Below are 18,676 nucleotides of genomic sequence, written 5' to 3'. Positions count from 1 at the left end.
TTTACTGTGCCCATGGTCTGTTTTTTTTTTATCAATTATGTTATTGTTTGCACTGTTTTAACTATATGTTGTAATTATGTGGTTTTGTGCAGGTCTTGTAGCTTTAGTTTTTGGTCTTGTTTGTCTGGTGGGATTGAAACTCCTTTCTGGGGAACGCGCTAAGATGGTAGTGTCCAATGTAAAGGAAGTTCAATCATTAATCATGAGACCCTAGATACCAGGGCAGTACTTCCTACTGTGTTTGCTTCATTTATGGCTTATTTGGAATCTGCACCCTTTTCATCAGCTTCAGGCTCAGTTTCACTTTCCACAGTAGTGGCAAAGCTGCTTTCTTTAGCTTGAGAATGAATTTGTGATCTAGTTTTGTTCACACCTCTACTTACTGCTGGCAATGTAGCCTTGTATACGTTCCCAAACACTGGGTGTGTAACAATCTTCACTTGCCTTTCAATTAAAATCAACAATGTCAGTGAAAGTAATCTTGTGGTTCTTCCTTTCTTGCAGCTCATATACCCTTGATCTTCATTCTTTTCTAAACTCATCAGGCAATTTATCTACAACAATTTTCATATCAGCAGGCATGCTCAACTTGTGCATGTCTTGCAAGTCTTCCATGATATTGCAACAACTTGAGAAGAAGACTAGTCTTGAAGAGTTTTTGTGTCTTCAGATTTTTAATATGCCACCATTTTCCATGTTGGCCACAGCAATTATCTGCTCATCAGCAAAACTTCCCTGTGGTAAAACTTGGGCCTTCAGTGCATCATTTAGATCTTTTTCATTTGAAACGCGAGTGTCATCATACCTCAAGTCAGGGTACTCAGAAGCACCATGTCCTATTGGATATGGCATAGGTTCAGAGTACCTCTTTGGTGCAGGCTGAGAGTGAACCACCCCTTGGGTTTTAATCTCGTGGCTCATAGTCTTTTGATTCTGAAATGTACCCAATTTGACATTGAGTATGCTGGATTTTCTCTGTTCCATGCCAACATAGGAACTCTCACCAGAGAACTGTTCTGCTGGAGCATGTTTAGCACTCAGAGCACGTGAAGCCCTTAGCACTTTAACTCTGGCCATCTTGGCTGTGATTTCTTCTTACAATTTAAACTCCTCCATGTTCCTCCAAATCTGATCCACCTGTTGTTCCTGGCTTCTTCAAAGCTGTCCCTGGTCTTTTCAAAGCTGTTCTACCTTTTACTCCAAGGCAGGCTTATCCTCACCTATCTGTTGTCTTGCATATAACTCAGCTAAATCAGCCTCCGTCTTAATGTTCAGACACACAGGACATCAATCTGCTAGGAACGGAACGTGTTCCCTGCTGTCTTCAGGGTGTGCGCCATCCTGTAACTTATCAGTTGACACAGCTTGCTCTTTCTCTTCAAAAATATTTTCATTTCCAGGGAACTGACCTCCAACATCACATGTTTGTTTAATTTCTCTCTTGGCTTCAAGGTCGCTGCTTCCAGCAGAAATAATTTTGTCTTCCAAGTGCGCAGATGAGACAAAACAATGGCAGTTTCAATTCAGCTTTTCAATGATAGAAGCAATTCAGTTATTTCAATTCTTCAGCATTTAACAGAACCAAGGGTCAAACACTTAAGGCAACCACCACTACAGCTTTCCAGTCCAATCCAGTTGGACACGACAACATTGACTACAGCAAAACTGTTTCAAATTCATACACACAGCATGAAACAACAAAGGTCATACTTGCCATAAGCCACTCTAGGCTGGTGCTTCCAACTTCTCAGATACATCTGAGTGCTGATGTTCATTTGGTGTAACTGTTAAACCTATGCTGACAAAATGTAGCAGCAAAGTTGATAGAAATCGATTCAAACTAAACAATTACCACCAGCATATGACCCCACAGAGTTGTTATATTTATGTGACTTGCCCACAGTTCCAGTGATTGCTCCAAAGAGTTGAAGTCCCTTTTGAAACATGAGAAATTCTGCAGATGCTAGAAATCCAAAGCAACACACACAAAATGCTGGAAGAACTCAGGCCTAGACCCTTCATCATGACTGGAAACAAAGTGGGGAGGACTCAGCCTAAGAAGATTGGGGGAGGGGAGGAAGGTGGCAGGTGTTAGGTGAAACTGGGAGAATTGGGGGGCGAGGTGAAGTAAAGAGCCGGGAAGTTGATTGATGAAAGAGATAAAGGGCTGGAGAAGGGGGAATCGGAGGGAAGATGTCTAAAGACCATGGAAGAAAAGGAAGGGGGAGGAGCACCAGATGGAGGAGATGGGCAAGTAAGGAGATAAAGTGAGAGTAGGAAACAGGAATGGGGAATGGTGAAGTGGGGGGAGGGACAATTACAGGAAACTCAATAAATTGATGTTTTTCCCTATTTTGATCCTTTATTCCCTGTTCTGATCTTCTATTAGCAATTGGCAAATATACAATTAAGCATTATTGACTGTTATCTCAGCAATCAGTAAAGACATGACCTCCGAGGTTCCAAAGGTACAGACTGCCATGAAATAAGCATGAATACTTACCACTCTCTCTCTAATGTGACTACTTACCATAATAAACCCACAGAACAGAATACATGGCTCCTACCATGCCAATGGTTTTTCTATACTAATTGTGTGACTGAACAGTAGTGGAGATAGTATTTTTTTGGAAAAAGAATGAATATAAGAAAATGCTAAGTCAGCTCTGATATGGAGTCAGAGCAAGAGAATAGGACAACTTGCAGAGCCAACTAAATAACTAATGAGTCGAATGGCTCCCTCTGGTGTTGTATGATTCCATGACACAAGAAGATGATCCAGATAATCCATTTGAAGATGGTCCCTTGTTTAAATAAAGTTTGCATGTCCAAGTAACTGCAATCACATTTATTTGTTTTTACCTTAACGTTGCTCTGTAACAAAGCAATGGCAGTGTTGGATGCTCTGAAGAAAGTTGCTGGGCTGAATGCTATTCTGTCACATACCCTGGATGAAACAGAATCAGAATCAACTTTATTATCACTGGCATTTCGTGAAACTTGTTGGCATAGCAGCAGTAGTACAATGTAATACTTGATAATACTGAAAGAAAAAAATTAAAGATTAAATCAATTAGAGCAAATGTACAGTATATGTATATAAATATATTTAAAATAGTGCAAAAATAGAAGTATATTTTTTAAACAAAGTGAGGTAGTGTTCATAGGTTCAATGTCCTTTTAGGAATCGTATGACTGAGGGGAAGATACTGTTTGTGAATTGCTGAGTGTGTGCCTTCAGGCTTCTTCACCTCCTTCCCAACGGTAACAATGAGAAGAGAGCATGCCCTGGGTGATGGGGTTCGCCTTTCTGACGCACTGCTCCTTGAAGATGTCTTGGATACTATGGAGGCTAGTACCCAAGAAGGAGCTAACTAATTTTACAAGTAGCGCCTTATCGAAGTCATGCAAGCAGATGAGAGTTATGCACCCAGCTTTTCCTGTTGTCGAATTGGACAAATATCTGCTTTGATATTTAAGTAGTTCTACAACATTACAATCTCTTATAGACTCTGCTTACAATGTCGTCTAACCTAATTGATCAAAATCTTGAACTTAGAAACAAAAATATGCAGCAATTAAAATAGTAGTTGCTTTTGATGCCTGTACAAATTGGGCAACTGTTGCTGCTATTATGCCCAGAAGCTATGAATGTCTCCTCTGTGGGGAAAGATCTCATTAATCCAGTCACAGAGAATTGATTAATTTCAAAATTGGCACCACGGTCAGTCTTTATACAAGTGTCATGCCTGAACTGAACGCTATCCATATTGTGCTGAGCAAGACAGTGACAAAAGACAAGAACTGAGCCCAACGTGTCAAATTTGATCTGATTGAAATTGAACCTTAATGCATGGTTTTCAGAATAAGTAATGTTTCTTATTTCACTGCATGGGATCATTTGAGTGTAATAAAGAGAACTGAGTACTTGAGATATTGTTGCCCTATATCACTAAATGGATAACTTTGTCTAGTCAGTCATGATTCTTTTAGTCTATTGGAACCATTGTTGCAAATTGAAGTTATTTAGGGTAAGTATGTGCAGATGCAGAGGAACTAGATCATCTGGATATGCTTCTAACTTAATTAGTTAAGTTAATTTAAAATTAGTTTTGCTCAGTGTATGGAGATAGTTTCTTAAAATGAGTTCCTTTTCACTTGATTATTAAAGCCCTAGTCTGTTTTTGGGAAGAGAACATAAGAAATCTGTGAGATAGCATGCAATTAGACGTTAATATCCAAGAAAATAGAAGCACGACCGCAGGCACTTGAAGCCTGCCCTGCCATTTAATATGAACAAGTCTGATCTATTCTGGCCTCAATTCCTCTTCAGGACTGTTTCCCCACATTCCTTTATTCCTTGATCTATTAAATTTCATCCATCTCCACTTTGAAATCTACTTCCCTCCAACAATTTGTTCTTGAACGAACCTGTAAAACACTAATCACTACCTTATTATTAGCAAAACTTTGCCCTGCAAAGCACTTTTTGTGTTCAAATTATCTTCCTTGTATAATTTTACCTCGTTTATCTCTTGAATATTGTTTCTAATGCTATGTGCCTGTAATGCTGCTGCGAGATTTTCATTGTATCTGTGCAGATGAAAATACATTTAATTTCAACTTTAATGACCCAGCTTCCAACTCCCATTATATAGTTATATCCCCTCCTTTGAGACTTTTCCACTTGTTAAAAACACTCCAATATCCACCTGTTAAATCTTCAAAACTCCTAGGAACCTATTGGTCTATTTTGGTATAATAATCAGCTCATCCCAGCGGTGTATTACCCACTTAGTATTCAATTATTTTATAATAGACGTTTGAGTGGAATTATAAGACTCTGGTGAAACTCCATATGAATTCTTCGTTCAGTTTATGTCTCCTCATTTGCTGCTTCCTCATAGCTTTAATCTTGACTGTGGTGCGGAGTTTGCACATTTTCTTGTGATTGTGTAGGTTCTCTTCCCCCCACCCCACCAGCTGCTCTGTTTTATCCTGCATTCAAATAAAACATGGGGGTTAGTAGGTTAATTCGTCATTGTGAAATTCCCTTGGTGTGTAGATAAATAAAGGAATCTGGGAAGATTTCATGGACATGAGGAGAGACTAATGGGATTGCTGTAGGATAGGTGCAAAGGGCTGCTTGATGCTTAGGTACTAGCCTACAAAGTACCCAGGACATCTTCAAGGAGCCGGGTTCCAGAAAGTCAGCATCTATTATTAAGGAACCCCAGCACCCAGTGCATGCCCTTTTCTCACTGTTACCATTAGGTAGGAGATACAGAAGCCTGAAGTCATACACCCAGTGATTCAGGAACAGCTTCTTAACCTCTGCCATCCGATTCCTAAATGGAAATTAAGCCAGTGAATACTACCACACTTTTTAAATGTATTATTTCTGTTTTTTCCATAGTTGTTAATGTATTCATTATACGTATACTGTAATTGATTTACTTTATTTTTCTTCTTTATTATGTATTGCATTGAACTGCTGCTGCTAAGTTAACAAATTTCATGTTACATGCTGGTGATAATAAACCTGATTCTGGTCATGATACGTTGAAGAGTCTTTTCCTGTGCTGCTTGACTCTGAGTCCATGAAGGGTAAGGATATTCAAAGAAGGCTAGCCAGATGATTGGGTGGTGTAAGTTGCCCCACGAGGAAAGATTAGGCAGTCTGGACAAAAGCATTCTGGAGATGAGAGGAATGGGAGATGATTTTATTGAACCACTCAAAATTCTCCCAGTGTTTGATAACCATTGGGATAATGAATTCCTAGGCCGGAGTGACCAGACTAGGGGTCACAGTCTCTAGACAGGAGGTCAACCATTCAGGGTTGTGACGAAAAGAAAATGTTTCACCCACAAGTTAGTTAACCATAGGAACTCTACATCTTATGTGTCTGTGGAGGCTGAGTCCCAACAGATTCTCAAGATATCACAATTATTTTACATATTTACAAATTGCAGGACTATGGAACAAGTTCTGGAAAGTGGCAGTGAAATAAGTCCACCATTTTCGCAATGTCATATTAAGCACAAGGGGGGACAAATGGCACACCAGTGAAACAACTTATTTTTCTATGTTCTTGGCAAATGTGATAGAGCATCTGCTACATCTACAGTTACAAAGTATAGTGCTCCAGAGGTCCAAAATCCTCAAAATAAATTTTTCCTTTTCATAGTTATAAATGGCTGAGCCTGTTATGATGAGGTTCTCAGTCCTAGGCACTTCACTGAGAGGAGAAACCACTCTGTTCTTTACCAATTCTATCTAGAATAGTGTTAGTGCTGATGAGAGAGCTCCTTGTTCAGAATCAGGCTTAATTTCACTGCCATGTGTTGTAAAATTTGTTTAGTGGCAGCAGTACAGTGCAATATACAAAATATACTATAAATTACAATAAGTACTGAGCGCATCTGTTCCCAATTTATGCACCCGAGTTCCTGCCTGAAAGCATCATGTCGCCCTCCTCCAATTAAATAATTTTCATACCGTCTGCTGCTATTCCTGTCCAAGTCTATGCTAAAGGTCAGTGAGTTGTGTTGCTAAAGGTCACTGTCTCTGAAATGCTCAGTAACCGAGAGATCTGTCACCTAATCAGTTCACTGTCTAGTACTAGATCCAATATGCTCTCTCCTCTGGTCAGTCTGTCTAGATATTGTATCATAAATTCTTCCTGGACACATCTAACAAATTCCACCCTATCTAAACCTTTTGTATTGAGGTGCCAATCAGTATCAATGAAGTTGAAGCCATCCAAGGAGATAACTGTGTTATTTTTGCATCTTTCCAAAATCCACCTCTCAATCTTCACCACGGTGTCTCTATTGCTATGGGGGGGGGGGGGGGGAGTAGGGTGTTGATAGAACACTCCCAATAGAGTGGTTGCTCCCTCCTTGCTTCTGACTTACACCTACACTGACTCTCCATGACATCCTCCCTTTCTGCAGCTGTGATACTAACCTTGATTGGCAAGACCCCTCTCCCGCCTTTTTAGCTTCCTCCCTGTCCTTTTTTGAAATATCTAAATCCTTGAGATTCTGCTGCTTAGCTTCTTTCTGACTCCTATGTTCCCTCTTCAAAGCTTATCCTTTGTCCTGTCTGTGTTGTACCATGCTTTCTGACTGCTTATCTGCCTACTTAAGAATGATGTGCACTTTATCTGAGACATATCTTACCCTGGCATGTGGCAGGCAACATACCATTGAGGAATCCTGTCTTGTCCACAAAATCTCATGTCTGTTCCACTAACCCATTACTTCAGGTGCCAGAGACCTGACTGCTGTGATTTTCCTCTGCTCAGCCACCAACCCAACACTATCAAAAGCAATATACTTTTATTGAGGGGTCAGCCACAGATGAACCTTGCACTGATTGCCTATTCTCTTTCCCTCTCCTGATGGTCACCCAGTTACCTGAACCCTTTAACTTCGATGTAACTGGTTCTTTGAAGCTCTTGTCTATGAATTCCTCAGCCTTCTGAATGATCTTGGTTCATTGAGCTCCAACTCCCAAATGTGGACTGTAAGGAGATGCAACCACGTGCAGTTCTTGCAGTTGTAGTCATCAGAACACTGGAGTTTACAATGTTCTGCAGCCTTTTCCAATCCTGTGCATTGGTACCTCCATACCAGATAGTGATGCAACAAGACAGCAATGGAACATGAAGGGGGATCTTCTTCTCTAAGAGAGTGATGAGAGTATGGTATAAGTTACCAGTGGAAGTGGTGAAAGCAAGTTCGCTTTCAACGGTTAAGAGACATTTGGGTAGGTGCATGGATGTGGGTATGGAGGGTTATGGTCTGGCTGCATGTCGATGGGACTAGGGAAGTTAATAGTTTAGGGCATGTGGTGAACTACAAATACCTGTCTGGACACGCCCCCTGCTGACTGCTCCTGTGGCTCCTCCCACAGACCTCGGTATAAAGGCGATCAAGGCCTGAGCCCGGCCTCTCAGTCTCCAGGCTGTAGTATGGTGGTCACTCACTGCCGATATCTCGCCTTCACGTCTCAGAGTGAGTTATTGATGGTGCATCAGGGCATTGCATCTGCAGTTAGTCATTATACTGGCAAATTTCTACAGATGCACTGAAGGTAGGCAGAGGGGGGTGGGGTGGTTCTGTTGATTTTAAAAAATGAAATTAAATCCTTTGGGTGAGGTGGCTAAAGATCAGATGATATGGAATCCTTGTGGGTAGAGTTAAAGTGCAAGGGTAAAAAGACCCTGATGTAAGTTGTATACAAGGTTATGAACAGTAGCCAGGATGTGGGCTACAAATTACAGTGGGAGATAGAAAAGACATGTAAAAAGTGCAAGGTTGCAATAATCCTGGGGGATTTCAATATGCAGGTAGATTGGGAAAGTCCATTTGGCACTGGATCCCAGGAGAAGGAATTTGTAGAATGCCTATGAGATAGTTTTTAGAGCAGCCTGTGGTTGAGCGCACAAGGGAAATGGCAGTGGGTGTTTTATAATGACATAGATTTGGTTAGGAAGCTTGGGATAAAGGAAATATTAGGAGGCAGTGATCAAAATGTGATAGAATTCACCCTACAGTTTGAGAAGGAGAACCTAAAATTGGATGTCAGAATCAAGTTTATTAACACTGGAATGTGTCATGAAATTTGTTAATTTAACAGCAGCGGTCCAATACAATACAAAATGCAGTAGAAGAAAAATAAAAATATAATAATAAATAAATCAATTACAGTATGTGTATTGAATAGATTAAAAATCATGCAAAAACAGAAATAATGTATATTTAAAAAAGTGAGGTAGTGTTCACAGGTTCAATGTCCATTTAGGAATCGAATGGCAGAGGGGAAGAAGTTGTTCCTGAATCGCTGAGTGTGTGCCTTCAGGCTTCTGTATCTCCTAACAGTGAGAAATGCTGGAGGTTCTTAATAATGAATGCTGCCTTTCTGAGACACCGCTCTTTGAAGATGTCCTGGGTACTTTGTAGACTAGTATCCCAGATGGAGCTGACTAAATTTACAACCCTCTGCAGCTTCCTTTGGTCCTGTGCAGTAAGGACCTCCCTCCCCATACCAGACAGTAATGCAGTCTGTCAGAATGCTCTCCAAGGTACATCATTGGGAGTTTTTGAGAGTTTGTTGACATAGCAAATCTCTTCAAACTTCTAATGAAGTATAGTCGCTGTCTTGCCTTCTTTATAACTGCATTGATATATTGGGTCCAGGTTAGGTCCTCAAAGAACTTGACACCCAGGAACTTGAAACTGTTCACTCTCTCCACTTCTGATTCCCCTATAAGGATTGGTATGTGTTCATTTGTCTTATCCTTCCTGAAGTCCACAGTCAGCTCTTTTGTCTTACTGACGTTGAGTGCAAGGTTGTTGCTGCATGACCACTCCACTAGTTGGCATATCTTGCTCCATCTGAGATTCTACCAACAATGGTTGTATCATCAGCAAATTTATAGACGGTATTTGAGCTATGCCTAACCCCACAGTCATGGGTATAGAGAGAGTAGAGCAGTGGGCTAAGCACACACCCTTGAGGTGCACCGGTGTTGATCGTCAGTGAGGAGATGTTATCACCAATCTGCACAGATTGTGGTCTTCTCGTTAGGAAGTCAAGGATCCAATTGCAGAGGGAGGTACGGAAACCCGGGTTCTGTAACTTCTCATTAGGATGTGTCAATATTAGTAGAGTTATGTAATTATAGAAACACGAGAAAGAAGCTGGCCAAAGTTGATTGGAAGGTGTCACAAGCAGGGATATGAGCAGCACAGCAATGACTGTTGTTTCTGGGGGAAATTTTGAAGGTGTAGGATAGATACATCCCAAAATTAAAGTAGTATTCGGAAGGGAGCTTGAGACAGCCATAACTGACAAGGGAAGCATAAAAGCAAAAGCAAAGGTTATAAAATACAACAAAAATTAGGGGGAAGACAGAGAATTGGGAAGCTTTTAAAAAGCAACAGAAGGCAACTAAAAAAAGCCATAAGGAGAGAAAGGATGAAATGTGAAGGGAAGCTAATCAATAATATGAAAGTATACAAAAATATTTTTCAGATATATTGAGAGTAAATGAGTGACATGAGTGGATATGGGACCACTCAAAAATAATGCTGGAGAGGTAGTAATGGAGAATGAAGAAGTGGCAGAGGAACATTATAAGTATTTTGTGCCAGTCTTCATTGCAGAAGACATTAGTAGAATGCCAGAAGTGCAAGCGTGTTGGGGTAGAATGAGTGTCATTGCTATTACTAAGGAGATGGTGCTATTACTAAGAAGCTGAAGGGTCTGAAGGTTCTAAGTCTCCTAGACCAGATGAACTACATCCCTATGTAGAGGTGGCACAGTCTCTTCAGCCACCGATCGAATGAGTGAGGATTGAGTGTAGATTACTAAGGAGAAGGGAAGCTGAAGCTAGATAAGTCACCAAGAGCAGCTAGATGCACCCCAAGGTTCTAAACAAGGTAGCTGAAGAGATTATGGAGGTATTAGTAATGATCTTTCAAGATTCACTAGATTCTGGAATAGAAAATTGGTTAACTGGCAGGATGCAAAGAGTTAGAATAAAGAGGGCCTTTTCTGGTTGGCTGCTGGTGACCAGTGTGCCACAAGGGTCGATGTCGGGAAGCTTATTTTCATGTTGTATGTTAATGATTTGGATGAAGGAAATGACGGCTTTATGGCCAGATTTGCAGATTATACGAAGATGGGTGCGAGGGCAGATACTGTTGAGGAAGCAGGATATCTGCTGAAGGGCTTAGACAGATTTGGTGACTGGGCAAAGAAGTGGCAGGTGGAATATAATGTAGGGAAGTTCATGGTGATGCACTTTGTTAGAGGCAATAAAGGCGTGGACTATTTTGTAAATAGGGAGAAAATTCAAAAATCAGATGTGCAGAGGGACGTGGGAATCCTGCAGGATTCCCTGAAGGTTAATGTGCGGGTTGAGTCAGTAGTAAGGGAAGCAAATGCAATCTTTTCATTTCTTTCGAGAGGACTAGAATACAGAAGCATGGATGTAATTCTGAGGCTTTATACCGCATTTGTCAGACCATATTTGGTGTATTCTGAGCAGTTTTGGCTCCCTATCTAAGAAAGGATGTACTGGTGCAGAGGAACTTCATGAAAGTGATCCCAAGAATGAAAGGGTTAACATGAGCATTGGGCTCTGGGCTGTACTTGCTGAAATTTAGAAGAATGAGTGAGGATCTCATTGGAACCTGTTGAATGTTGAAAGTTCTGGATAGAGTGGATCTGGAGAGGATGTTTCCTAAACTGGGGAAGTCTAGGCCCAGAGCGCACAGGTTCAGAATTGAGGGACATCCATTTAGAACAGAATTGAGGAATCTCTTTTGCCAGAGGGTAGTGAATCGGTGGATTTCTTTGCCAGAGATGACTATGCAGGCCAAGTCATTGAGTATATTTACAGCAGAAATCAATAGGTTGTTAATTGATCAGGACATCACACAGGAGAAGGGAGGAAAATGTGATTGAAATGGCTAATAAATCAACCATGTTAGAATGACAAAGCAGATGGGCTGAATGGTCTAATGCTGCACCTAGGCCTCATGATCTTTAATAACATACCAAATGTCCTCAAGCTCCTGATGAAATATAGCTGCTGTCATGCCTTCATAATTGCATCAATACGAATCTAAGGTAGATCTTCAGTAATGTTGATGTCTAGAAGCTTGAAAATGCTCACCCCTTCACTGCTGACCCTTCAGTGAAGTCTCGTCTGTTCTGCCAACCTCAGGTCACCTGATGCTTCCTTTTTTAAAAAAAAACTGTGCTACTTTTCTTTATCATATCCCTCAGCCTTGTTTACATTTTATTTAACAGATTCATGGGGACGTCACGTGATGACGTAGGGTCGAGACGTTGGGAATCCAGCTCCCTCGTAATGAAATAGGGTTTAAATGAAGAAGAGTTAACAAATATCTACTAGAAACTATTTATAAGTAATTCAGGATTATCTTTTGATATGGCTCCTAAACCGAAACAGAAGAAAGCTACTACTTCGAAGACTGCGCAAATCGGTGGGGAAAAAGGCCTAACCATATCAGCGAAGCCTCGGACTCAAGTTGGATCTCCTCCCAGCGAAGTGCATGGCACTTCTGATGATGCGGGACAGGAAGTTACAGCAATGTCGGCGGTCTCTAAGAAGAAACGGCAAGAACAACGCATGCGCGAAGAAACAAGTATGCTTGAACAGGTATTAACAAAAGTAACAAAACTACAAATCCCAACTACGGCTAGAAGTGAAACTGGAAGTGAATCGGAAGTGGAGTCAGACTCTTTGGGAAATTCAGAGGAAGAAGAAGAGGAAAAGAAAGAGGAGATTAAAGGAGACATAAAAGATATCCTGTTATATATTTTGGATGAATTAAAAGCTATAAGAAGGATGCAGAATACACTCAATTATGTGGAAAAACAAAAGATGGATAATAAAGTTAAAGAGATGGCAGTAAAAATGGAAGAAAAGACTGAAAGAATAGATAAGATAGAAGACAATAATCTTGCCTGGACAATAGAAAGAAAACGGATGTTGGAAAAAATAGATGCGCTTGAAAACTCAAGTAGACAAAATAATATCAAAATTGTTGGTCTTTTGGGAGGTACAGAGGGAGAAAATCCAATAAAATTCTTTCAAGAATGGATTCCGAAAATTTTGGAAATGAAAGAAGGAAGCCGAGTAATTGAAATTGAAAGAGCACACAGAGCTTTAAGACCAAGACCTCAACAAGATCAAAATCCAAGATCAATTTTAATAAAATGCTTAAGGTACCAAGATAAAGAAATGATCTTGAAGGCAGCTACTCAAGGTGCTAAAAAGAGAAATGGGCCATTGACAATAGAAGGGAAAAGAGTTTTTTTTTATCCAGACATAAGTTATGATCTTCTGAAGAGGCGGAAGGAATTTAATCTAGTGAAAAAAATCTTTATGGGAAAAGGGCTATAAATTTTTATTGAGCTACACAGCAAAATTGATAATTTTCCTGGATAACGAAGAAAGAAGATTTTTCGTTGACTACTGGAAAGCAGAGAAATTTGTACAACAATTACCTGATGTCCACGAAGAGAAGTAAAGAATTATAGAAATGAAATGGACTAATGATGAAGACTGGAACAAGGTTGGACTTGATGGACATTTATAAAAAAAATGTTGAGGAGTATTAATTGGGAGTAGAGGCATTAATTACTTTCTTTTCTTCACTAATATATTTTCTTTTTTTTTGTGGGGGAGCTGGAGGAGCTCCTGATCGATGGCTGCAAGTTTCACGTGTACAATCATGGCGATTGCCATGACCTGTAAAATGGGGGAGGGGTAATGTTGTGTTCTTTTTATTCGCAACATTAGTGGGGGGGCACTTTGTTTTTTTTTCTTATATATTAGCTATCTTTCTTCTATGTTTCTTCTTTTTTGCCTGGATGGTTGGGCAGAAACTCATAGCAACATGGAGAATTTTAAAGAGTTCCCAAGGTATTATGAATGATTAATTTACTTAATTTTTTAAGTTTTAATGCTAATGGAATTAATGGACCTGTAAAAAGAAGAAGAGTTTTAACATATATTAAGAAAATGAAAGGAGATATAGCTTTTTTTTTTACAAGAGACACATTTAACAGAAACAGAGCTTAAGAAATTAAAGAGGGATTGGGTTGGAAATGTCATTGCAGCTTCATTTAATTCAAAATCGAGAGGAGTTGCAATTTTGGTTAATCTTTACCAATTGAAATACAAAATGTAATAATTGATTCTGTGGGGAGATATGTGATTATACATTGTCAAATTTTTTTCAGAATTATGGACTTTTATGAACATTTATGCACCAAATGAAAATGATGCAAAATTCATACAAGAAGTTTTTTTGAACTTGGCTGATGCACATGATAAAATATTAATAGGTGGAGATTTTAATTTTTGTTTAGATCCAGTTTTGGATAGGTCAACTAAAGTTGCTACAAAATCAAAAGTAATAAAACTAACTTTATCATTAATGAAAGACTTAAACCTAATTGATATATGGAGAAAAATTAATCCAAGAGAAAGAGATTATTCATTTTATTCAAATAGACATAAAACTTACTCAAGGATTGATTTTTTTTTATTATCAAAAATATTCAAGATAGAGTGAAAAGTGTGGAATATAAAGCAAGAATACTGTCAGATCATTCCACCTTGATAATGACAATGATAATGATGGATAAGGAGGAATCGATTTATAGATGGAGATTTAATTCAATTTTATTAAAACATCAAGATTTTTGTGATTTTATGAAAAAACAGATTTAATTTTTTTTTGATACAAATTTACATTCAGTTGAGGATAAAATTGTATTATGGGAAATGAAGAAAGCATATTTAAGGGGTCAGATTATAAGTTATACATCTAAAATTAAGAAGGAATACATGGCAGAAATAGATCAATTGGAAAAAGATATCAAAGTTAGAAAAAGAATCTCAGAGGTATATGACAGAAGAAAAAACAAAGACAACTTGTTAATAAAAAACTACAATATAATACACTCCAGATATATCGTACAGAAAAAGTAATTATGAGAACTAAACAGAAATATTACGAATTAGGTGAAAGATCACATAAAATTCTTGCTTGGCAGTTGAAAACAGAACAGGCTTCTAAAACAATAAATGCAATTAGAACAAGTGTAAATAAGGTTACTTATAAGCCTTTAGAAATTAATGAAACTTTTAAAAAATTTTATACTGAACTATATCAATCAGAATCACAAAATAAGATTGCTGAGAGAGATACATTTTTATCACAAATAACCCTTCCAAAATTAAATTTTAAAGAACAGAAAGGATTATATATGCCCTTTACATTAAAAGAGGTTGAAGAAGCTTTAGGATCACTTCAGGGTAATAAATCCCCAGGAGAAGATGGTTTTCCTCCTGAATTTTATTAAAAAATTTAAAGATTTATTAATTCCTCCTTTTATGGAATTAATATACCAAGTGGAAAGAACGCATAAACTCCCACAATCTTTTTTAACAGCAATCATAACTGTATTGCCAAAAAAAGGTAGAGATCCTTTAACATCATATAGGCCTATTTCTTTGTTGAATACAGATTATAAAATAATAGCAAAAATTTTATCTAATAGAATATCTAAATATTTACCAAAATTAATACATATGGATCAAACAGGTTTTATTAAAAACAATCAAAGGATAATATAACCCGTTTACTTAGTATAATTCATTTGGCACAAAAAAGAGAGGAAATGAGTGTGGCAGTTGCTTTGGATGCAGAAAAAGCATTTGATAGATTGGAATGGGATTTTTTATTTAAGGTATTGGAAAAATATGAGTTAGGAAAATCTTTTATACAATGGATTAAAACCTTAAATACTAATCCTCAAGCTAAAGTAGTTACAAATGGTCAGATTTCAACACCATTTTGCTTAATGAGGTCAACTAGACAATGCTGCCCATTATCACCTGCTTTATTTGTATTGGCAATAGAACCATTAGCTGAATTAATTAGAACAGATTCAGACATTGGGGGCTTTAGAGTTAATCAAGAAGAATATAAAATTAATTTTTTTGCTGATGATGTTTTGATTTATTTAACAAACCCATTGCAATCTTTGCAAAGATTATCTTTTAGATTGGAAAAATATGGGAAATTATCAGGGTATAAATTGGGATAAAAGTGAAATTTTACCCCTTACCAAAGGAAATTATAATTAATGTCGATTAGTAACTCAATTTCGATGATCAATAAATGGGATAAAATATATAGGTATTAGAGTTGATAATGATGTAAAAAATATGTATAAACAAAATTATTTGCCGTTATTAAAAAAAAATAAAAGAGGATCTTGATAAATGGATGATGTTACCAATAACATTAATAGTTAGAGTTAATGCTGTAAAAATGAATATATTTCCTAGATTGCAATATTTATTCCAAACTTTACCAATACAATTACCTCAGAAGTTTTTTCAAGAACTGAATAAATATGTAAGGAAATTTCTTTGGAAAGGAAAGATATCAAGAATATCATTGGAAAAATTGACATGTAAATTTGATTTAGGAGGGTTACAACTTCCAAATTTTAAGAATTATTATAAAGCAAATCAACTTAGATTTATTGTCTTTTTTTGATGAAGAAAAACTGGCATGGATTAGAATAGAATTAGATAAGATAGGAGAAAACATACCAGAGGATTTTATATATAAATGGGAATCCAAATGGATATGGGAAAAAAAAGAATCTCCTATATTAAGACACTTGATTGATTTATGGAATAAGGTAAATATGGACGATGAGATAAAGAAATCTTTATTAGCAAAAAGAACTTTAATTCAAAATAGATTATTCCTTTTACAATGGATAATAAACTTTTACATAATTGGTTCCAAAAGGGGATTAAATATATAGGTGATTGTTTTGAAAGAGGTATATTGATGTCATTTGATCAATTAAAAAATAAATATAAAATATCAAATAACACTCTTTTCTGTTACTTTCAATTAAAGGCTTATTTACGAGAAAAGCTGGGACAAACAATGTTGATGCCAAAACCTAGTGAAATAGATATATTAATTCAAAATGGAAAAATTAAAAAATTTACATCTTGTATGTATAGTTTGATTCAAAAACATAAAATTATATCAGGAATTCATAAATCAAGACAAAAATGGGAATCTGATTTGAATGTTAAAATCGATGGAAAAAACTGGTCAAGGTTATGTTCTGATAGTATGAGAAATACAATAAGTGTTCGACTTAGATTAATACAATATAATTTTTTACATCAATTATATATAACACCACAGAAAACAAATAGATTAAATTCAAATATGTCTGACCAATGTTTTCGATGTAATCAAGAAATTGGTACTTTTTTTACATTCTACTTGGTGTTGTTTTAAAATTCAACCATTTTGGATAAATCTAAGACTTTTATTGGAACAAATTACTGGGGTACAACTCCCACATAGTCCAGTATTATTTTTATTAGGAGACATTGAAGGGACAATACCGAAACTTAAATTGAATAAGTATCAGAAAAAATTTATAAAAATTACATTGGCAGTAGCCGAAAAAGTTATCACAGTTACTTGGAAATCTGATTTATATTTAACTATGGATTGTTGGAATAATGAAATACATAGTTGTATTCCACTTGAAAAAATTACATACAATCTAAGAAATTAATATGACATATTTTTGAAAATTTGGCTCCCATACTAACAAAAGATAGGATTAAATACATAGGTCCTTTGAAGATAAAATTATAAAGCAATTGGGGAAAGTAAAAATAAATATTAAAATTATTTTGAACTCCATGGAGCATGTGGGGATCTTCCGATATCCAGGCAATCTTTCTCTTCTTTTTTTTCTTTCTTTAGATAAGGGTTAAGGGGAGGAAGGTTAAGGGGAGGGGGGAGGGTTAATATTATTTTTCTTACTATTTCATCATTTTTATTCTTGCAATTTTCTAAACTTTAATAAATAAAAATTTAAAAAAAATAAAAAAAACAGATTCATCTCACTCCTTTACCTAACTCCTCAAGCAGTCTTTCAGTTACTTCTTTTTGTAAAATATACCTTGTGGAAAAACAATGTATGCCTTTTGTTTTAAGGCTCTTACAGTTAATCATAGCTATCTTACTCCTTATCTACTTTTTCTCTTTTTGGTTTGAAGATGACTTAGCCAACATGTCTGTCATAGACAATCAGAGAAAATGTTAACTACTCCTAAGGTTGCTTCTTTGTGAATCAACACTGACTCTCAACACTCAGAGTTCAGGCTAACAAATTATTGGCCCTGTGGATCAATTTTTTAAAAATTGCCTTAAGTTCCAGTTTTATTCAAATTGTCAGAAGCTAATTTCGATGTGAGATCTTAATGGGTGTAATTAGATTGGTACTAAAAAAAAACAGTAGAACTCTCTGTTGTCATTCATAACCCAAAGTCATAGGCAGGGTTCTGCAGAAGACACATACTAAGCACCCACATGACTGATGACTGTAGCTTTCCAGATAAGCTGCGATTTCCTTTCCTGGTGAAATTTAAAGCAGCTGTACTCCTGGTAATACAGCCTCCTCATCTTCCATTCCAGGAGCTGAGAGCCCAGTGTCTCATCACCCTGCATGATGAGGTCAGATTAGAAAAACATTCTATTAAAATGCCATTTTGTGGAACTCCCCAAATCACACTGTAGCCAATGAACAATATTTGAAATGTGGACTTTCAGTACAACAGCTCATTTGTGAAAGATAATGGTGAGATAATTGACTGGATGATTTTATTTTCTACATGTTTTCTTGAAAGTTAAATGCACTTTGGGCAAGGTGTATTGGATTAATGTTTGGAATTTTAGATTTCTATTTTTGCAAATGTTCAGTACTTCTGCTGTCCAGTTCCAGGTATTATACTTGTAAATATTATTTGTGGCCTTTATTAAAAGTGTGGACACACCGAATAAGAATGAAAGCTGAGCTTTCTGGGTGGCTCAAAAGCATATGCAAGTAATGCCTTATTCTGAGGTGAATGTGGCATAACAATTGAATTGATTTTATTTTCTTACATCCTTCACATACATGAGGAGTAAAAATCTTTACGATATATCTCCATCTGAATGTACAATGTACAATCATAGTAATTTATAATAAATAGAACAGTCAATGTAACATAGAAATACACTC

The 18,676-nt window shown here is 37.0% G+C and overlaps 1 protein-coding gene across 4 annotated transcripts in view; it reads left to right on the top strand.

Annotated features, from left to right (window-relative positions):
• The window catches only part of stxbp6 (syntaxin binding protein 6 (amisyn)), a 340,603-nt gene that overhangs the window by 51,754 nt on the left and 270,173 nt on the right, over window positions 1-18,676 (top strand). Inside the window, exon 2 of one of the 4 annotated variants that reach the window (XM_059956006.1) lies at window positions 11,831-17,377. The exons of the other annotated variants lie outside the window; for them this stretch is intronic. Within the exon in view, the coding sequence (XP_059811989.1) occupies window positions 11,973-12,950 (978 nt within the window). The 5' untranslated portion in view covers window positions 11,831-11,972 and the 3' untranslated portion in view covers window positions 12,951-17,377. Of the gene's footprint in view, window positions 1-11,830; window positions 17,378-18,676 lie in introns of those variants that run through there. 4 annotated transcript variants of the gene reach the window in all.

This window comes from Hypanus sabinus, chromosome 2, assembly GCF_030144855.1.
Source record: "Hypanus sabinus isolate sHypSab1 chromosome 2, sHypSab1.hap1, whole genome shotgun sequence".
Classification (NCBI taxonomy): Eukaryota; Metazoa; Chordata; class Chondrichthyes; order Myliobatiformes; family Dasyatidae; genus Hypanus; species Hypanus sabinus.
The sequence above is the reverse complement of the archived record's forward strand: the minus strand, read 5'-3'. Positions and strand labels throughout refer to the sequence as shown.